Source organism: Euprymna scolopes, chromosome 14 (genome assembly GCF_053919585.1).
Source record: "Euprymna scolopes isolate OS-2025 chromosome 14, ASM5391958v1, whole genome shotgun sequence".
Lineage (NCBI taxonomy): Eukaryota > Metazoa > Mollusca > Cephalopoda > Sepiida > Sepiolidae > Euprymna > Euprymna scolopes.
The window spans coordinates 75,354,987-75,379,067 of record NC_136495.1 but is presented as its reverse complement, the minus strand read 5'-3'; the positions used below and the strand labels follow the sequence as shown (position 1 = coordinate 75,379,067).

Here is a 24,081-nt window from a genome sequence, read left to right as displayed (position 1 = left end):
ATGTGTTTTCTTGTTGCTTTTTTTAAATACTTAACTATATTGTGTAGCCTTTAGTGTACTGTATTTTTTAAACTCAACACACATGTACATAATAAAAGTTTTGTGTCATTTTGTTAATTTTAATTAATTAGCTCTACCTTTTCAAGATTAAATCTGTAATCTTTAAACATCAAAGAAATAAATACGGCATAATCACGTTGACACACTGGTTCTCACTGGATCACCAAAATTAAGCAACATTGAGCCTGGTCAGCGTGGGAATACCAAGCGCTATATGTAGGATGACATCGACACCGCCTTGAACGCGCTGCAAAATCTAATGCCGTTACCTCCACTAATGGAGTTATACATGCGACTGGGGACTGATTGTGAATTTCATATTCCCATGAAACTTCCTTGATCGAAGGAAGACAGTTAAACCCATCTTGGTTAGTGCCGCTGTTTCATTATTTTTTTCATTTTCACAAAGAAATAAGAACAATAAAACTTTTTTTTTTTCACATAGGCATCACAACTTATCAAGTGCTAGGGACCACTCGAGGATAAGGGTTAAGAGTGTACAGTAGTCAATTGGACACTATAGTAATCGTCAGTAATGGAAATGTGGTAAATTTGTTAAGTGGAGCGGCTCATCAAGAACTTGTTTACGTTGGACTTAAGACAATCAGATTGTAGTCAGCTGGAAAGCAGGAAAATGGAAGACCGTTTCACATGCGTGCACTTCTAAGAAAGAAGCATTGTTCATGGAATCTACGTTTAGGTTTAGGCACAGATAAAGAGTGGGGAAAATTATTGATAGCGTTTCAGGTAGACGAGTGTTTCTTGTAAAATAACGATAAAGCAGAGACAAATTCACAACATCTTTTCTGTGAGATAGCGGTTGCAGGGAAGAGAAAAGGACATCTCTCACGAGGCTACGAAGTCTATTTTGAACACTATCAAGGCAGGGAAGTCCTTTCTAGCAGCTCCTGTCCAGATGTGGCAACAGTACTCCATCCTTGGACGTACCTGGCTCTTATATAAAGAATTGCATCAGCAGTGAGATATCTATTAGATCAATAGAAGGATCCCACCATTTTTCCAGTGGCCTTGGCAACAGATTTGATGTACGTGTTCCATTTAAGATCAGGAGTAAATGCCAAGCCCAGAAGCTTGTCAAAACATGAAGGTTCACCAAGACGAGTGCGATTCAGTTCAATTGATGCCAGATGGGTATCAGAGCGTTGATAATGTAAAGATAGAAGCTTGGTTTTAGATGCATTAAAAGTAACCAGCCACCTCTTATCCCATTGTACTACATGCTCAAGATGAGAGGAGAGAGAGGCATAGAGAACTTGGTCGTTTACGGTCTTTGATGTGCTACCATAGATGGTAGTGTCATCAGCATAAATGTCTACGAATGATGTGAGGATGTGATTTGGAAGATCATTAATATAGATCAGGAAGAGAGTTGGGTCCAGGATGAACCCCTGAGGGACTCCAGCATTAATACTGTGAGCTTCTGATTTCTGCCTGTCAACCAATACTCTTATGAATCTATCAGAGAGAAATGATTTAATAAGTGAGAAGACATTTCCAGCTATAATATAGCTGGAGATCTTGTGAAGTAAACCTTTATGCCATACCCTATCCAAGGCCTTTGATATATCAAGAGCAATTGCCCTAGAAAGGAAGCCTCCGTCGAGAGATTCGTTAATCCTATGAGATATAAATGTAAACACATCTGCTATTGATCTAGCAGAACGGAAACCATATTGCATGTCATTAAGAAGGTTATTTTTGCTGAGATGGTTGACTACTTCTCTATTTAACACAGATTCCAGCAACTTATTCATGACGCACAAGAGACTTGTTGGCCTGTACTGAGAGGGAGATGAGCAATCACCTGAATTCTTAAACACAGGGCATACTGTTGAGATTTTCCAGGGTGATGGGAAGCAATTCTCATTAAGACAACGTTTAAACAGTTTTGTAAATATAGGTGCTAGTTCTGGTTGAATTTTTTTTAATACTATAATTGGAATACCGTCAGGGCCGGTTGCTTTACTGGAATCAAGGTTTTTGATTAGCTTGGCAACATCACGTACAGCTATTTGTATATCACATAGCGTGTTTTCTGATACAGGAGGAAATATTGGGAGTTGGCAGCCTTGGTCGCAAAGGGTAGAATAAGCTGCAAACTTCTTGGCAAAGAGTTTGGCTTTGTCTGATGCTGACGAGATTATCTCAGGTCCATTAATGATAGTTGGGATAGAGCACACACTTCTGTTCAGGATCCTATTTGCTATTTTCCAAAACTGGTCGGAACCAAGCCGCTGCTCAGCTACTTTGAACTTGACAGACTGAGCATACAACTCTCTTGCGTTCTTTGTTACTTTCTTACAATGGTTGCTGGCAGTTCAGAAAGCGACTTTAGTCTCAATACATCTATTACGTTGGAAGCAATGGAAAAAGTGATTTCTGTGTGCGATGGCAGCAGCACATTCTGGAGGTAAACTAATAAACTTTTGGAGTTATGCTTTTCAGTATCGTTCTTTTCTTTTTTCGGTGATTGCGTTTTTTTCATGTTTTCAATTTGTGTAGATAATAGAAAATTCTCTTTTGTAAAAATGACGAAAGAAAAGATCAGATTACGCACTTATTTAATGCATTTCTTGAATTTATGATTCACATAAAATGTCACTATTTTTCCTCTGTAAGATAAACAGTTTTTTTATTTGATTCTGTGCATGTTTGTTAATGTACTTATCTATTTGCTCTGTCTAATGGAAAAATTTAGAATGTTTATAATTAATATGCAGTAACGCATGTAAATCAATACAAATCACAAAACTTGTTTGTGATTAAAAAGTAGTACAAACCTGAACTTGTACAACGGGCCATCTGTTTCAGGGAAGGAATAAAGAAACAAATGGGCGTTCCTGTTATTTATGGACTGGTGGTCACGTGAGATGATGAGATTTTCGGGAAATATGTTACAGAAATGCAGTCTTTTTTTTTAAATAAGAAGCCTGTGTGTCAGAGGAAGAGGGTGTCTCTTTAGCAAGTCTTTGGCAGAAATAACTTTTGACAAATGTGTGCTGGTGTTTGATACCGGGCATTGCAAGAAGAAAAATGGAGCGATTGGGAATTTTTTCTTTGGTCTTTACTTTATAATAATACAAACATATTTAACTACAAGCTATTTCGGCACTATGAAACAATTGGTGAATGAGTAAGATTAAGCAGCGACACATTAGAAGGAATTGCTTTCCACTTCCGGAAAATGAATAAAGGGGTGCTATTGCACCAATAGTCACCCCTTTGTTACTGGAAAGTTACGAAAGAGTTTTTTACCACAGATAGTGGTCACTATGAACGGGAACGGGAATGGGGGTAGAGCCCTTGCTGATATCAGATATACAACAACACTTGTGACTCTCAATTAAGATCTGATTTGGAAGAGTCCATCAATGGGTAGGTAACAGTCCCAGTACAACAGGTTACTATTTAATTGCTTCCCCACGAGAGCAATATGTGACACAAGGTTGTTTTTAATGTGAGGGAAAACCAGCTCCCCAAAAGGATACTATGGAAGTAGGCAAAATAAAAATTGCCTTAGTATAGAAGAGTTTTCCCATCATTGACTAAGGACGAATTTACTTATCTATTGTTATGTCCAATGACAAACCCGAAAATAATTATAGCTGATATGAAATAATGTTTGTAAAATAACTTTATTGATTTGCTTTGATACATGTGATGTAGACCCAGGTTGGGACCACAAAAAACAACTCGGAACATGGTATAAACTTTAAAGATATATTAAAAAAGGAACATGATACAGAGAAAAGTGGTGACATAAGTTGGGCTTACTTGTCAGTCGGATATTGGTAGAGTATACAGCATCCGCCATGGCTCTCGATTAATATATGATTTGGAAGAGTTCATCGATGGGTAGATAACTGTCCTATAAAATTAACCCCTTTATCAATTCTGAGAATAATTATAACTGATATAACTGATATGAAATAACGTTTGTAAATCAATAATTAATGGCAACTTTCTGTCTAATAAGTAGGGCTATGACAACAGCATATTCTTTTTATTGTTTTGACTCTGGAGTATATATCCGACACAGTTAGACACAATTAATCAACCGAGAACCACATAACCGCACATAAAAACATATAAGATATCAATGGATATATACCTGAGAATAAAAACAAGGAAAAGAATATGCTGTTGTCATAGCCCTACTAATAAGACGATGGCCTCCTCCATATCGTTCAGTGCACTGCAGCATCTGCTGTAGCTATAAAGTTCGAAGCTAGGATTGGCTCTCCAGATGCAGACCTGGGCAGGTGATAAAGAGACTTAGATTTGCCCAGTTACCAAGATTTCCCTCTCGGCATTGAAGACAAAAAACAAAAAAACAGTGTTGCCAAAAAAAGGTGTTGCAGTGCTTCACTATCTGCTTATCGGGACTACAAACAGGGTTTATTCCTTTAACCTTTGCCTTTCTCCAGGTAATCTATATATATAGCAAAATGAAACTTTTGGTAATTGATAATCTAAATAACCACTGGACAGATTGCTTCGACATTTTGGTATAATAATTTCATCGTGCTCATGCATGTTTTTATATATTTCTTTTTAATTATAACATTATACTCAATTTTTCTTTCATAAATAGGTGGTTTTCTTTATAACGATGTGCCTTTTTATTTGAGGAAATCTAATAATCACCGCTCGCCGTCACGTGACATCACAAAAAGGAACTTTTGTTCTGATCACGGCCTACTAATAAACATTGTTTATGCAAAAAAAAAAAAAATAACAAAAAAGATACACCAAACTGACTTTTTTCGCTTAAAAATTAAATTATTTTCCTTTCGTTAATAAAATTGTTTTTGTTTTTTTTTAATCTTTCGTTTTTTTTAATATATATATATATATATATATATATATATATATATATATATATATATATATATATATATATATATAAAGTACAGTTGTCGAATGTTATTCTTTTGATTACATTCGTTTGAGGGGAGAGGGGGCACAATTTAAAAACAAAGATTAAAACGGAACAAAATTTAAATTTCCGTTCCATTTTTACAACAACCATAAAAAAGTTAATACTTCACAAGCTTTATCGTAAGTTATCAACATCTAGATCTACTTAGGTTATATTAGAAACCGAGCGACCCCTAAAAATCTGGTCGCTGAGTGTCAAATATTGGAAAAAAAAAATAGAACCTCTCCCAAACATACTGGCAATAATTTGGTTTCGTCCTTCCCTTGAGTGTTTCCAATAAGAGGGATTGATGTAGAAACTGAACACTTATTAAAATCATTTAATTGTTGATTTTTTTTTTTTTTTTTTTGCATTTTGGTTAAATTTGTTAGTCTGCAGTCGCTGAGAGTCCACTCCAAAAATTGAACAAAAGACGAAATTAAAAAGAATGGTACTTATGCAGAATTTTACCCGAATCCTTCGGATTTCAAGTATGGTTAGGGTTCGACCAGCAATCGCCGGATTCAGCCGAGCGTTGTTCAAATGTTAAAAACTTTATCAACATTTTATTTGCTTTTTTGCATAATTAATGTTAAGTATTTTTTCTTAATATCTGTTGACACAAAATAATTAGTACATTCTCTTAAAAAAAATGAAACTTTTCTCTACTTTCACCTAACTATTTACAGTTTTTATATAAAACAGTTATATTTATTTTAATAAAAATTCTGTTTTCAAACAGAAACATTTACTGCCAATTTTCTTTAAAAAACAAAAAATGTAAGTTTTCTTGAAAAACAACTTTCACCTAACAATTTATTGTAAAAATTTATCTTTTCTTGAAAAAAACAACAACTTTCATTGATAAAAATTGCAAAAAAATAATAAAATACAAAATGCAATTTTTCTTGAGGAATATACATATATTCAATAAATTAACAGTAGGTTCTTGTTATTTTTTATTTATTGTATTTCTATTTTTTCTGGTTTGTTTTGAAATTAGTCTGCATCTGTTACTTTACTCGGCTTAATTCGGTGACTACCGGTCGAGCCTAAGCCATAATTTAGGAAAGATCCCGACGATCCGGGTCAAATAATGCAAGAGTACCAAAAATATATATACGGGATGTTGGCTGATAAAAAGGGTGCTTCCTCCTTATTGTAATGAAATCGGCCAGTCGAAAAGTTGATATTCAATTTAAAAAACCATGATAACTCCTTACATTTTTTGTCGACTCCAACAATAAGAAATGTTATCTACCTAATTGTCATTTCACAATTATTTCGGTCTTTCATAATTACACGAAAAAATGATTTCGACTATGTTTGTTTTGTCACGTTACCTGTGACGTAAACACAAGGGAAATAGCTAAAAAATTTAATTTTTTGATAACTATTTCCTTTAATCATTAATTTTCTCTTATTGTTTTCATAAGTTTTGGCTATTTTCATTACTGTGACATGACAATTCAGTAGATAATATTGGTTTCACTCAGAATGTTTACGAATATTCTCATTAATAATATTTGAAAGCAATATATTTTCTTTGAATAAAAAACAACAGTTTACTAAACTCTATCGATCCGGTAAATATCTCACTGCTGATGCAATTCTCTATCTATATAAGAGCCAGGTACGTCCAAGGATGAAATATTGTTGCCACATTTGGGTAGGAGCTGTTAGAAAGGACTTGTCCTGCCTTGATAGAGTTCAAAATAGACTTCGTAGCCTCGTAGGAGATATCCTTTTCTCTTCCTTGCAACCTTTATCTCACAGAAGAGATGTTGCGAGTTTGTCTCTGATTTATCGTTATTTTCATGGAAGGTGTTCAACTGAGCTTCAATCTGTGGTTCCCCCTCGCCAAACTTTCATAAGAAACACTCGTCTAGCTGAAAACACTATCAATAATTCCCCCCACTCTTTATCTGTGCCTAAACCTAAACGTAGATTCCATGAACAAAGCTTCTTTCTTAGAACTGCACGCCTGTGGAATTGTCTTCCGTTTTCCTGCTTTCCGGCTGACTACAATATGGTTGTGTTCAAGTCTAACGTAAATAAGTTCTTGATGAGCCGTTCTATATAAGTTAACAAATTTACCAAATTTCCATTACTAACGATTACTATATTGTCCAATTTCTACTGTACACTATTTAACCCTTATCCTTGAGTGGCCTCTTGGCCTTGATAAGTGGTGATGCCTATGTAAAAAAAATTCCATTTTTTTTAAACTTATACTTCAACATTTGTACATTCTTTTTTCTTTTTTTTCTTCATTCTTTCTTCATTCTTTCTTACGTTGTTGGTTTATTCTTTAAACAGTTTTCTTTTCAATTTTTCCATCTAGTTATTTTTGATAAAAGACTATACTTACATACAAAAAGAATATCGGCTAACTTTTTACTTTCCGAGATTTTCCAATGCGTGTTGACATACATGTTTATAATAAAATTAAATACTCATGTTTTCCCCTCTGTCAACCTCAGGAAGAACGGGCAGTGGATGTGCATTGAATGATTTAAACGGATTTAAACCATTTAAACTTAAAATATTGGACTTGACAATTTACTTGGCGTTTTCAATAACCATTAACAAGATTCAGGGACAATTTTTACAGTTGTGTGACTTACACCATGATTGCTTCTTACATGGACAAGTACATGTTGCGTGGTCTACAGTGGAAAATTAGACAATATCTACATCTGCATAGAAAAAGGGACACCTAAAAATATTGTGTATCTACAAATATTGACAACATAAATATGACATATATTTTGTCTTTTTTGTTTTTTGTGTTATATTTTAATAAACAGAGTCACAGCAACGCGTGGCCGGGTACAGCTAGTAAATCAATACAAATCCCGAACAAAGAAAAAGAATCAAGTGCTTACCTTTGTTTTGGCTGTCATACATAACAGTGATGGTATCTAATGATACGTTGAACATTTGAATGAGATCAAAAAAGAAATCTTGGTAATCAGCCAGCGACGCCCTCATTGACAACGCCGACATGTCAAAGGGTAATTTTGGATCAGACTCTTGAGGCCATCGATGGTCTGGAGGCAGGAATCTATAGACTGAGATGTAAGGAAGGTAAAGTTGTTCACTGATAAATAATAAAGAATCTTTGTTGATGTGTGATCGTGTGTCCAGTACAATGACAAGCTCATCTGAGTGGTTTTGGCAAACTAAAAATAGACAAAATGAACACAAAGTGATAAGAAATTCAATAAATCATGATTGGTTGGTTGCCATGAAATATATAAGAAATATAATTGTTTTCTCTTCGATTAAGCACCCCAGCAGATGCACTGGCGATTGTGTATAAAAAATTGTATTGTTAACAGCATATCACCTGAGCTGGGTTGATCTAAATAATGACTCTGATATTATCAGCATCCATGGAAGATGGTCTCTGAGACCCAAGGCAAATGCAAGAAATGAATAATTTGCAGGGAAATTTTGTGGCTAGTTTGATTGGTTATCGAAAGGGGTTGCATCTTATAGCCTCATTCGCAAACCTCAATATAAAAAAGGCAGCACATTTTTTTTGAAGTGCAGATCAGAGAGCTCGAGAAACAAACTCAGTCAGCAGAGGAGCCGTCTCGAGATTTAGCCTTCGAAGAGGAATCAAAGCCAATGGCCAGACAATCTATATTTCTGAAAAAATGTCCTTTGAAAATGAAAGAAGAAAAAACGAAAGCAGAACAGGGTGAGAACCGGCCATAATTTTAGCCCTAGTAGAAAAGCACGCCAGAAAGGCTATAATTCTAAGAAAAGTTCCTTAAAAAGGGGGGGGGGGAATACCTGCGACTTAGACAAAAGAAAATTTTTTATTCGCTGTTATCATGACGGAAAATTAAATCAAGTATTTCAACAGCAGTCATTGAGAGAGAGAGAGAGAGAGAGAGAGAGAGAGAGAGAGAGAGAGAGAGAGAGAGAGAGAGAGAGAAAAGCTTCATCTCATTAAAAGCGTCAATAATCACTCCCATTAGTCAGTCGTATTGTGACTGATTAAGCAAAAGAATAAAATAAGGAAAGAAATACATAATTAAATTTTTTTGTTGTTTCAATTTTCTCCCTCGGGAACAGATGCAACTTATATAAATTATTTCAAATTCATTGTTAACTATCTATACAATACATATATTTTGGAACAGACCGCTTTCTTGACATTTTCTTTCTTTGGAAATGTTTGACGAAGTTTCCTCAATAGCAGCAAGCAACGTGGACGAGCGATTTTTTAGACAGAAGAGACTTTACAAACAATACGTTGACAAGCGATCATTTGAACGTAGAAACGATCATCAACCGGAATTGTCCTGGAAAAAAGAAGTTTGGGTCTTATCAGACTCAGTGGCTGTGACCGTGAGAGATCATTTCAGTTGCAACACGTACTCGAAATCGAGTATATATATATATATATATATATATATATATATATATATATATATATATATATATATATATGAGCAAACAGTTAATAAAACATGTTAAAAAACTTTGAAAAAGAGTTAAAAACATATTTAATCTGAAAAGGAAATACTTGATAGGTGGATAGTCCTTAATCTGCGGAGTTTCGAAGAAATACTTACCTTCTCATCAGAAGGTAGGAATTAGCAAAATGCGGGATCGAATTTTGCATACAAAAGTATTTGATGAAACTGCAAGTAAGTCAAAGATCTTACTTGATAACAAAAAGTGAAGCAGAAGGAATATGGTGAAGAAAAAGGTGATTTCACGTGAATGGATAGTCTGGTATATATATATATATATATATATATAGAAAAGACTCTGTGATTGTCGGGGTTGTGACCCTTAACATATCTTATTTGGTATCTGTAACTTAGGATACAATAGACTTTGTGACCGGCCAGGCTAGCTTTTGTGACCATCAAAGGTCGGGTCATAAATTCGTGTGCGTGACTAAGAATTCTTCCTACTTAGCTACCAGTTGGGTCATAAAAATTATTTGAGTTGGAAAAAAAGAAGTCAAACTTTTACCAATTCTGCAGCCAATTGATTCTTTACATGTCGTGTATGGGCTTAGATAAAATATCACTCAGCTTTGCTTGCTTTTAGAAGTAATTCTTTAAAATTAAAATCACTATTGAAACGCCGTGAATGAGATTAAAAGAAAATGTGACAGACAAGCAATGAGTCGAGAGCTCAATGTTTTATTTTCGATTCTAGCTGATGGCACCCAAATCACACACACACACACACACACACACACACACACACACACACACACACACACACACACACACACACACATATATATATATATATTTACTTTTGAAATCGCTACTATATATTGAGTACACTATAATAACCAAAAGAGAATTGACTCTATAATAATACAAAATCTACATAAATGAAAATATCATATTTAAGCGCATTTTAAAACCGGGCAACGCTGGGCTGCCTGCTAGTAACATTATAAAATATGTGAATATATAAACATGTGCTTATATGTGCCTGTGTGTGCTGTGGTTATATATTCACGCAAGAGTGAAATATTTGACCAGATACTTACGATCACTGACCAGAGTGTCAATACGAGAAAGAGTAAAGTTGACGACTGTTGAGCGGGTGTAGTTCATTGATTGCTTCAACATTTTTGTCCATTCGTCCACTGGCTGTTTGTCTGTGACAATCACTGTTCACCGGTGAAAATAGATAAAGATGCATAATTAATTTTCAGTTTACGAAAAGAAAAACTGTTTCAAATAACAAGACAAAAGATTTGGACATTTTTTTTTTTTTTTACAATTTTTATTCAATTTTAAATCTAAAATACTTTCTGATCGGTGGATTACAAAAGAAATCCTAATTGCAAGTACATTTTAGCTGTTGTTATGTGAGTAGACATTCTTCATTAACGGGAGTTGTCTCCCTTTAAAATATAAACTCGCATCCAACGTGGATAAAACGAGTGGTAGCCAACCATCGGTCTTAACAAGGATAATCTTTGTCTTGTCCCCAATACAAACATAACAAAACAAATAATATTTAATAATTTTAACGTGGTTTCATGTGGATTCATTACAATTCACCTGTTATCATTTTAATTGTATTTTTAATTTTCTTTTTTTTAATTCTTTTTTTTTCAAAATATCTTTCACAAAAGCACTCGACTAGCTACAGCCACTATCCACAATTTCACCTACTTTTTATCTCTGCCTGAATCTAAATGCAGATACACGTGAAAATAAAGGTGAAGCTTCTTGGATCAAAACAAGTTTAAAATATCCAAAAGTAAAAACCATTGAATTTCAGTGAGGTTGTTGATAGTGCTGAATGAAAAGGTACTTCTTAGTTCAATTTAGGTAAACAGAACTACCAAAAGTCATTACAATAAATTGAATATTTCAGTTTTAAATGACTAGCCTTGAATAAGACTAGAGGTTTATTGTCGCCTGACGATGTCTTTTAAAACTGAAACAATAAATTTATTGTAGCGACTTATAGTAATTGCGTTTATCGAAAATGAATAAAATAGTATATCGCTTTCTTAAAGCCTTACACCGTCAGTATCTGCAACAGAGAAAGAAACTCACAGGTTATGAATTAAGTCACCATAACAGTACTGTTTGCAATCCCCTCTGAATCACTCAGGCGGAATAAAAGATGGGAGACACTACTTTTTGAACGCCTGTATGTGTGGAAAAATGAAAAAAAAATTATATGCTCATCAACGTTTCATCTTTATTTCCAGACTTTCTCGGAATGATTGATTTGAAGAAAATGAAATCTTGGTACAATATTTGAAAATACATTCATGTTTGTAATGAGAAAAAGAATGTCTTTGTTTTATTTTAGAACAAAATAAAAAGCCGTTAGCATTCATAGTGTGTATAGCTTTGTGACATGGAGTAAGTGAGATTTTTTTTTTTTTAAATCATATAGCTTTAAAATATATGCAATTTATGTTCTTTTTCGAATGAATATAACCGTTGTAAATCAAATATTGGATGTGTGATTGAAATGAAATGAGTGTTTCATTGTTTTTATTATTCATTGACTGATTATATATATTAATTATTCTAGGCATTATTTTCTTTGTATATAGCAGCCAAATAATGTAATCGTTAGAAGCGCCGACTGTCGTCTAGGCAGTTGAGTTTCAAACCTGGCTTGAGGTTGTTGCTTGTCTAATCCCACTGATGAGCTGGGATACAATGAAACAGTACTGTATGTGAATGACTATATATATATATATATATATATATATATATATATATATATATATATATATATATATATATATATATATATATACTTGTTTATTGTTATATAAACATGCTCACATCCCGCTGCTACAAATAGCCACTTGTTTCAATCAAACAACAGATATCATCAGGCAGCGACTTGACTATTCAAAAGTTCAATGAATAATGGATTTTTATTTTAGGTAGGAACTCTTTAAAAGTTGGAGTTAAAAAACTTAAAACACAGAACTTTAATTAAAAAATGTAAAAAGGGAGGGGCAATTTAAATAAAGTTAAAAGATTACAATGGGGAGAGAGTGATTGAGAAGAGAAAAAAAGAAATAGAGAAAGAAATAGAGAACGAAAATAGAGAGAAAAAAATAGAGAGAAAAAGAAGAGAAAATATATATATATATATATATATATATATATATATAAATATATATATATATAAATATATATACATATATATACATATATATACATATATGATATGGAGAAGAAAAGAAAAAAGATATAAATGGTTATTATAAAGAGAATAAGAACTACAAGGAAAAGGAAAGAATAATGAGATCTAGTTAAATAGAGAAAGAGAGAAAGAGAGAAAGTAAGAATTTGACAGTATATAGAAAAAGAAAAAGAAAAAGAAAAAGATCTGCGTGTCAACCAATTTATGAACAATTATACAATTCAGTAATGAAACATATTATTACAAATACAAACAGAAGATACAATCCAAGCGTCAGAAATGAACATGTCAAAAAAGGCAGTGAATGTATCCAGCCAGCATATTTATCCTCTCACATACGTACACGAGTAATATCAACGCAATTCAAACATACGTCTACAATTAATTAGGCCCTTTATGCTAAATGATATAAGTTTAAAGTTTTCGCGTTTTTATTAGATAAATATATAAATAAAAGAAAAAAATAATGATAAAACAATATTAAAATTATTATTAATAATAATAAACATAATAATAATGATAATGATAATTATAATAATAATAATAATAATAATAATAATAATAATAATAATAATAATAATAATAAAAACAGAATAAAATTAATATTTATTATCTTTTTAATACAACATATTTAGCCATAAGAGGGGATTAAATAAATTAAATAGGTCCAATAATTATAAATAAAAAACTACTAATATTTATGTATATAAAAAGAATACAATACATATATGTATATATACACACACACACACACATATATATATCCATATATACACACACATACACACACATATATACATATATACATATATATATATATATATATATATATATATATATATACATGCACATAAGTAAAGGTGTAACTATACTATTAAGTTGAACGTTTAAGCTATTTAAGTATAGATTTAAAGTCATATTAAATCACAAATTAATACATTCAAGACCAGATTACTAATAACACAGATACAAGTACACTTACCTATAAATATATAAATATATTCAGGCAAAAGAAGTAATTAAATCAACGAAATACTCAAAAGTAGCGACGCACAGGTAGATAGTACCCAAATTAAAAATAATAAAATACATATGTATATACCCACAGAGAACCAACCGACATACAAATAAGCATATATATATATATATATATATATATATATATATATATATATATATATATATAATCTTATGTATACACATACATACAAAAAATACACAAATATATGCACACAATCATATACTAATAAACAACAACGCACACACACATATATATACTCACACATAAATATGTATAATTTACATAAATTATATATATAGAAATACATAAGAATACAAATAATTTGGCAAGAGTACAGATAGATGCATACACACATAGAAACATACAAATGGATTGAATAAACATGGGAGGGTTAACCAAATAATATAGAAATATATAAATCTAAGTACACACGGTCATAAAATAAATACATAGACACATACATATACACATAGACACACAGGTATATAAAATAGGGGAAGTAAAGAATGAAATCAGGAGAGGAGAAAGTATATTAATAGTATTTTAATAAATTATAGAAATCAGTGACAATTTTAAATTTATTTAAATTTTATATCTAAACTAAATTACTTAAAAGATGGTTTTTATAATGTTTGCAATTAATTGAATTTTCGTGCTTCTTATTTAATAATTTATCTCTTTCTCTAAAAGTAAGTATAAATAATTTCTCATAAAGACATAGGTAGCAAGGCGAGTTTAAAGATGAACAGGTTTTCGCTTTCTTTAAAATTTTCCAATTTACTATTGGGGAGTAACCTTGCTCTACTAGTTCATTGTAATATTTAGACAAGGAAGTTCTATTTTTGTATTCATTATTTTCAAAAGAGCACTTGTGACCGGTAAATCTTTCTTTAAAATTGTTATTTGTCATTCCTATGTAATATTTTTTTTCATTCGGATTTTCCTTAGTTATAGCTGTAATGAAAACCTTGAAAAAATAATTAAAAAACATAATAACAAAATATTAAACAAAAATAGCACACCCATTGCTACCGAAAGTTGTAACTGTAGAATTAAATCAAAATGCCCTCTTAAAGGAAATTGTCAAATTACTTCTGTAGTGTACCAAGCAACTATTTCTACTAAGGTTATATATATATATATATATATATATATATATATATATATATATATATATATATATATATATATATATATGCTTATTTGTATGTCGGTTGGTTCTCTGTGGGTATATACATATGTATTTTATTATTTTTAATTTGGGTACTATCTACCTGTGCGTCGCTACTTTTGAGTATTTCGTTGATTTAATTACTTCTTTTGCCTGAATATATTTATATATTTATAGGTAAGTGTACTTGTATCTGTGTTATTAGTAATCTGGTCTTGAATGTATTAATTTGTGATTTAATATGACTTTATATCTATACTTAAATAGCTTTAACTTTCAACTTAATCGTATAGTTACACCTTTACTTATGTGCATGTATATATATATATATATATATATATATATATATATATATATATATATATGTATATATATGTGTGTATGTGTGTGTATATATGGATATATATATATATGTTTGTGTGTGTGTATATATATATATATATATGTATTGTATTCTTTTTATATACATAAATATTAGTAGTTTTTTATTTATAATTATTGGACCTATTTAATTTATTTAATCCCCTCTTATGGCTAAATATGTTATATTAAAAAGATAATAAATATTAATTTTATTCTGTTTTTATTATTATTATTATTATTATTATTATTATTATTATTATGTTTATTATTATTAATAATAATTTTAATATTGTTTTATCATTATTTTTTTCTTTTATTCATATATTTATCTAATAAAAACGCGAAAACTTTAAACTTATATCATTTAGCATAAAGGGCCTAATTAATTGTAGACGTATGTTTGAATTGCGTTGATATTACTCGTGTACGTATGTGAGAGGATAAATATGCTGGCTGGATACATTCACTGCCTTTTTTGACATGTTCATTTCTGACGCTTGGATTGTATCTTCTGTTTGTATTTGTAATAATATGTTTCATTACTGAATTGTATAATTGTTCATAAATTGGTTGACACGCAGATCTTTTTCTTTTTCTTTTTCTATATACTGTCAAATTCTTACTTTCTCTCTTTCTCTATTTAACTAGATCTCATTATTCTTTCCTTTTCCTTGTAGTTCTTATTCTCTTTATAATAACCATTTATATCTTTTTTCTTTTCTTCTCCATATCATATATATATATATATATATATATATATATATATATATATATATATATATATATATATATATTTTTTTTTCTCTCTTCTTTTTCTCTCTATTTTTTTCTCTCTATTTTCGTTCTCTATTTCTTTCTCTATTTCTTTTTTTCTCTTCTCAATCACTCTCTCCCCATTGTAATCTTTTAACTTTATTTAAATTGCCCCTCCCTTTTTACATTTTTTAATTAAAGTTCTGTGTTTTAAGTTTTTTAACTCCAACTTTTAAAGAGTTCCTACCTAAAATAAAAATCCATTATTCATTGAACTTTTGAATAGTCAAGTCGCTGCCTGATGATATCTGTTGTTTGATTGAAACAAGTGGCTATTTGTAGCAGCGGGATGTGAGCATGTTTATATAACAATAAACAAGTATTATCAGCTCTTTTTATTGAGCACTATCTAACAACCTCGTTGAATTCATTAGTCCATTACTTTTGAATATAAAAAAACCCGAGTATATATATATATATATATATATATATATATATATATATATATATATATATGGAAAGAAGTTAAAATTTTGCAAATCACAGTTTGCAATAATAATTATTTTTGACAAGGGCTACAAAATAAAGATGATTATTTCCTTAGTCCATGGAATTTCAAAGAATTGCTCTTATCCTCAGGAAAATCAGTTAGCAAAATGACTCTTATAGAGACTACCTATAATTTTGCAGCACATGGTTTGAAAGCTTCAAAGTATGAAAGAAGCGACGTTCTAAAGCTTATATATATATATATATATATATATATATATATATATATATATATATATATATATAATATTCAGCTTGAGGTCGACGTACGACGGTGTGATTGGACAGTAAACAATATCCAGACACTTGATTAAACTCTGTAAATCCAATGGTATTATCAGTAAATCCAATGCCATTATGATAGCATGTCTATCCGTATGTATGTGGAATCCAGATCATATAGATTTGTAGTTCTTGGTTAAAAGTCCTCTAGCATAGAAAATAATGGTTTGAAAAGTAAAAAGACTTTAGTTTTAGGTTAAAGTGGAAACTAGCATCAATATCACAAGAAGGATAGCATTCAGTGATCTTTCTTCCATAGTCAGCTATTGAAAAGTGAATAAAGTTGAGAAATTTAGCTGGTTGCAATGGGTTAAAAGGGGTGCTAAATTTGAGATTATCTTTGAACTGGTAACTGAGTATTCAAAAAATTATTGTAATCTGCAAAATTTTAACTTCTTTTCATATACCTATGCCTGTTAGATGTTGATCGGGCAACACTGTAACGTAAGCTGATCGACTATTATTATGATTATTCAAACCAAAAGTTTTGTCAGCTAAAATATGTTTTAGAATAATCAAAATTTTTAGATATTTATTTACATTAAATAATTACCAGGCATGTTAACATAAGAATATCATCATAATTTTGTTGACAACTTAGAAATAATGACATGTAAAAACATCAGGTGATTATTTTAGTGACGTCATTTAGAGAGGGAGATGGTATTTTTGAGATCTGTGGAAATTAGTTAGTGTTCAGAGCTTGAAGGAATTAGAGTTGCAGAGCCGACTGGTTGTGATGGCTCAAAGCACCAGGGGAAGCGAGGGGTCCAACGTCTATCACATGTTATAGTAAGAATCTAAGACCAAGGTTGCAATTTTCCAAGAGGGAAAAAACACTCTGGAATAAAAGTTATTGAAAATAAAATCTGAGGCTCTGTCGTTCTTGGGAAGTATATACACCCGCATACAATCATACACTAGATGATAATAGAAAGGCATAAAATATATACACGATTTACTGCTATACAGACTCTTACAATACAACGTGTCTTATCTCGAATATTGAGCGTTTTCATCTGGATAGCATTTTTCTATAAATATCAGTATTAATATTTATATATTCACTTTACAAATTTTTCAAATTGTAAATTTTATACTTTAAATATATATATATATATATATATATATATATAATATATATAATATATAAATAATATATATATATATATTGAGAGAGTTGTATATTTATCTTATATTGTGTTCATCTGGTATTTTACTTATCGTTTTCTTTCATCATCATTCATTCAGGTGATGAAAACTAATATCGCTGGCAGCAAACAACCTCAAAAACTTGATACTCTTACAACATCAATTTACAATTTACTATCAGAATGGTATTTTCTAGTTAAACAGTTTCTCTAATGATTTGAAACACATTGACTGTTCAAATTAAAATTTAGTTGTTTTTTTTTTTTTTTTTTTTTTTAACTATTTTTAAATAAAATCATAACACGCATTTGGTGACTTTTTATAAAATTTTATCCGAAAATGTTCCCCCCCCCCCTCAAAAAATCGCTTCGGTTGATTCAAAAGACAACAATGTTTACAATTAATTGGAAAATAATAATTTTTACTAACAGGCTTTCCAACGTTGCCCGGTCGTGAAATACGCTTGAATATGCTATTTTAATTCATGCTGATTTCGTATTTATTATTATAGAACCAGTTATGTATAGATTATTATATTGTACCCAATATATAGTAGTGATTGTTTTAAACTTTTGAAGCTTTTGAAGTGTATATTGAGTACTATGTAATAATTAATAGAATTGACTCGTTAATAATAAATACGAAATCGGCATGAATTAAAATATCATGTTTAAGCATCTTTTTATGACCAAGCAAGGCCGAGCGGCCTGCTAGTCTATATAAATAAAACACTAGATATATGTATGTGCGTGCCTGTGTATAAATATTTAACCGATAAGCTTTATGTTATGAATTTCTTGTAGTAATAGAATTGTCTTGATTGTTCTATTTCGGAATATTATTTAAAGTTGATTTATTTCATTTATTTTCAGTTATTATCAGACTACACCAGTTGCATTACAAAACAAAAGTTTATTTAGTTAAGCTGTGAGAGTTATTTCTCATTTAAACTATTTCCCGTTTAATTTTCATAGGCGAAAATTGATGTATTTTATGCTTCCATAAATCCGACATGTGATCCATTTTCAGGAAATTCGTAACAAGTTAGGATAATCAGTGTATATTAAATAGTATGTGACTAAACCCTCCGCCTGCCAAGATTTTTCAGCCTGGCAACGGCCGGCATATACATCTGGTGTGTATATAATTTTGCTTTGATCCAGAAGCTTCACCTTTATTTTCATGTGTATCTTGGATTGTATCTTATATTGTGTTCACCTGGTATTTTAATTATAGTTTTCTTTCATCATCATTCATTCAGGTGATGAAAACTAATATCGTTGGCAGCAAACAACCTCCAAAACTTGATACTCTTACCACATCAATTTACAATTTACTATCAGAATGGTATTTTCTAGTTAAACAGTTTCTCTAAATATTTGAAACACATAAATAATCACTGTTCAAACTCCAATTTAGTTTTAACGATTTTTTAATAAAATCATAACATGTACTTGGTGACATTTTATTAAATTTTATTCTAAAATATTTTTTTTTTAGAGAATAACTTCCGTTGTTTTAAAAGACAATATTGTTTACAATTAATTGAAAAATTATTTTTTTATTACCAGGCTGTCTGGCATTACCCGGTTGTGAAATACGCTAAAGTATGATATTTTAATATTATATGATATTCTCTATTGAGATATTGTACCAAATCCATAGTAGTGGTTGTTTTAACTTTAATTACTGGATACAATATAACAAGCAATTGAGAATTGACACTATAATAATAAATATAAAATTCTGCATAAATTAAAATATCATATTTAATCGTATTTTATGGCCGGGCAAGATGGGTAACCTGCTAATTTATATAAATAAAATAGTAAATATATGTATGTGCGTGTGGCTGTGTATAAATATATAATATTTAACCGATAAACTCTTAAACTACTGATCACATAACATTGAAATTAACAAGAAATAGTAATCATACACCAAGGATAGTTTATAATGAATAAAATCTTTGTTTGGATGGATGAATAACATGTACAAACATAATTTCTATTACTTTTGCGCATGTACAAATTCATTCATAGCTTGAAGTGGTTTAATTTTTAATCTTCCTTATCTATCTGTCGATAGCTCAAACAGTAGGGAACACGTCTGGAGCACTGTTTTGGTTTAGATTTTAACTGATGGCACCCAAATCATTTTTTTTAATCTTTTGAAATCAGTACTATATATGAAATATATTCAATAGAGAATTGGCTATTATTACAGTCATAATAAATAGGACTGCATGAAATTAAAATATTTTATGACTGGGTAAATCCGAATGCCCGTATTAGTAGGTTTATAAAAGAGTTCATTCATGGACAGAAGTCTGAATTTCATAGCATCAGTGTATACCAAAGATTCATTCTAGATCCAATCATCACCTTGATCTTTTTTAATGATCTCTCCATATGACATTCTGAGATCATTTATCGACATTTATGCAGATGACATAACAGTCTATGTCAACGCCTTGGAGATCATTAATGATGAAGATCTTTCTATTTTTCTTTCTTTTGACCCGAAGCACGTAGTACAAAGGGGAAATGGGTGACTGGTTACTTTCGATACACACAAAACGAAATCTCACTTTTCACCACAAATGCTCTGATCCTCACTTTGTGCTAATTGAAATGAGTAAATCTCTCTCCAGCTAGAGCAGACACTCAATCAATTTGATTGAAAAATGGGAGATTTCACCGATTTCGATGACAATAAAAATATGGAATTGTGAAACATTTGTTGATCATTATTCAATCCCAGGCAACGTCGAATCATCCTGCTAGTGTGTGTGTATATATATATATATATATATATTGATGGATTGATTGTTGGTATTTCTTCTGATGAGTTAAGGACATTCACTGATTGATATAATAATTAAGTGATTGATTTTGCGCTACGAAACAGATACTGTCAAAAATTGTAAATGTCAATTGAATTAAAGGAATAAATAATAAGATTGTCAACATCATGCATTTTGGAAAATAGTTTTTTGTCATTTATTCACTATATATATATATATATATATATATATATATATATATATATATATATACATATATATATATATATAAGAGGGTCGTTTCAAAAGTTTTTTTTTAATTCAAATCGTTGAAAAGCTACAAAGATCTGAGTGGTACCATTAAAACAAGCGACTTTTGTGCTCCAGAATTTATTTTTCTACATAGTCACCACCATTCTCAATGCATTTTTTCTAGGAATTCAATGACACATCTCTGCTTCTGACGTACGTTTGTGACCGGGATTGATTTCTTACACCGTCAATATCTGCCATAGAGAGATGAAAGTGTCAGATCAAGAATACATAAGTTCAATCATCGTAACAATGCAATTTAGAATCTCCTCTGATCCATTCGGGTGGAATGAAAAAAAAATATGAGTGGTCGTCTTGTAATTCCAGTGAGAAATATTGCTTCTAAAATTTGATACAGAAATGCTGAATGTTATTTTTGAAACTATCAAGGAAATAATTTTTTCTTTCTTTTTTATTGGATGTTGCAAACCTGAAATCCTAACATATATTAACTGTGGAAACTTGTCAGTGAGAAATGTGGGAAGCAGGAAAACGAGAGAGACATGTGATAAGATGATCAACCAAGCAAAGAATTACTTGCGGGTTGCATGTATCAGTGGGTTCCAGCATCCGCAAGAATGAGTTAGGTTCAAGAAAAACATTCAGTGCTTATTAATATTCATCTATTAGCTTTAGTTCAGCAGGTGAGACAACGTCATTTCTAGAGTTGTTTATCACTTTTGTTCCTATTTTTGACACACGGTAATAATATACATTTGCTAGCCCGGCGTTGGCCGGTCCTAAAATACGCTTAAATATGATTTGTTAATTCGTGCAGATTTCTTATTTATTATTATAAAGCTAATTCTGTATTTATTATTATATTGTACCCAACATATAGTAGTGGCTGGATGGCGTTGCCCGGTCGTAAAATATGCTTAAATATCATATTTTAATTCATGCAGATATCATATTCATTATCATAAAGCCAATTTTGTATTGATTATTAGAAGTTGGAGAAGACGCACCATTCCTCATAAAAGCTGGTACGGGTTGGTCATACCGAGGAGATTTTATTTGAGCGGCAGGTAATATGTGATTTTGAACATTTGGTCAGGGTTTACTTGTATGGAAAAGTATCCTCATGCCAGGTTGTTGGAGCCTTGAGACAAACTTTGCACAAATCTTCCACATCTTCAGTTCTTCATGAATAATTGTGTGTACAGTTCCCACACTGTGAACTTATTGTCTCTATAGACACACGACGGTCCTTATCCATGAAATTCTTTATTTGGCTAATCAACTTTTGGTGTTCTGATTTCCTTACTCCCCCCGCAACTCTCATAATCCCTCACAGACTCCCTGTCTTTCTTAAATCTCTTATGCCACTGAAAACTGATGCTTGATTCATGCAAAATGGTCCAAAAGCAGTCTGAAGAATTCCATACGTTTCTGTGGCATTTTTTCAAGTTTAAAACAGGATTTTATTGCATATCATTTTTCTAAACTGTCCTCACGTCCAGATTGCATTTTTGAAATTCACCAGCTGTGACAATCGGGCTTTAGTAGGGTGTATTTAAATTTCTGAAATCATAAAAATTGGTCAGTCATCTCAGAAGATGTATAGCGACAACATACTAAATTATCTAGAGTCTATGACTATTTTAAATGTCTGTGCAAAAAGTCTGGAAACATTAAAAGCACCTCATATATATATATATATATATTAAGAAGCTTCTTCAATCTTTGACAGACTATGGATACCCACCGTAGGGGTGCCTGCGCATGAAATTTTTGTGGCATGAGGTGCGCAATCTCTAACCACACCTCTCGTGAGTCAACATTGTTAAATTGGCAAATGAAGTGTATGTTCAGGACGACTGGAAACAAATGCTGTTATAAACGGAGAGCACATACAGCACCTAGAATCCCCAAATGATCACCCATCTGGTACAAACCATGCTCAACGTTGCTTAACTTTGGTGATCTGATGAGAACCGGTGTGTCAAGGCGATTGTGCCAGATATATATATATATATATATATATATATATATATATATATATATATATATATATATGTATATATGTATATATATAATGAAATATAGCGGATTCCCATTGTGTGCTTTGAATTCAATTGGCTTCTTTTTTTTTGCGGTGGGTGCAATAAGTGTTTTTTTAATTCTTATGTTTCATCTCCATTTCCTTTTAACATCTTTTCGTACTAAATTCTTTTTCCATTCCAAGAAAAAACACTAATTGATTTTTTGGGAATATACATTAATATACATTATACATTTATCTCTGATGAGTTGTTTGGTGGGCTATTCAACAAAACACGTGTAAGACGTACTTCATAAATAAAAGTAAAATATCATGAGTATGAATTAAATACATCTTCTGGCTTGGGAAAATTGCATAACGATATATATTATAAAATAAATATGGGTATATATGAATTTATTTGTCAGTTCAATAAGAAAAAAACATCAATACGACAAAGGGCTAGAAAGGCTCTTTATACCTGAGCATTAATATATATATATATATATATATATATATATATATATATATATATATATATATATATATATATTAGTGATGGGACGATTCCAAAATTTTTCCCGATTCCGATAAAATTACAGATTCCTTTCAAAATTCCCGATTCCGATCCGATTCCCGATTCCGATTCTTTTAAAATTTATACATATTTAATTAGAGATCTGTTTTGTTTTGTTCCTTTCGTAAATTTTCAAATTATTACATAAACCCTTGGGTAATGTCCGCGTATATTTATTTTCAAATGTTTGCTCTGTAATTGATTAAAAATTATAAGACAACAAAACATTTATTTTGATTTTAAAACAAAGCTATATTGTATCAGTTCGTATTTATTGTATAACATGCTACTTACATAAATAGTTTAAAATATTCGAAGATTGGTAGGCAAAATAAGAAAACGATGTAAGACAACATATTTAACAACGCCACTTCTCATTGTTACGAACGGATTTCTAAATAATAATGTTACTATTTAGGAAAAAAACATTTTTAACGTGAGATTGCGTGA

At 31.0% G+C, this 24,081-nt stretch overlaps 1 protein-coding gene across 1 annotated transcript in view; it reads right to left on the bottom strand.

Moving 5' to 3' along the window:
* LOC145293098 (ionotropic receptor 25a-like) overlaps window positions 1-24,081 on the bottom strand; it is a 322,383-nt gene that overhangs the window by 190,727 nt on the left and 107,575 nt on the right. The window contains exons 3-4 of the mRNA XM_080139474.1: window positions 10,539-10,661; window positions 7,891-8,187 (exon numbers count right to left, since the gene is read on the bottom strand). Of these exons, the coding sequence (XP_079995600.1) occupies window positions 7,891-8,187; window positions 10,539-10,661 (420 nt within the window). The remainder of the gene's footprint in view (window positions 1-7,890; window positions 8,188-10,538; window positions 10,662-24,081) is intronic.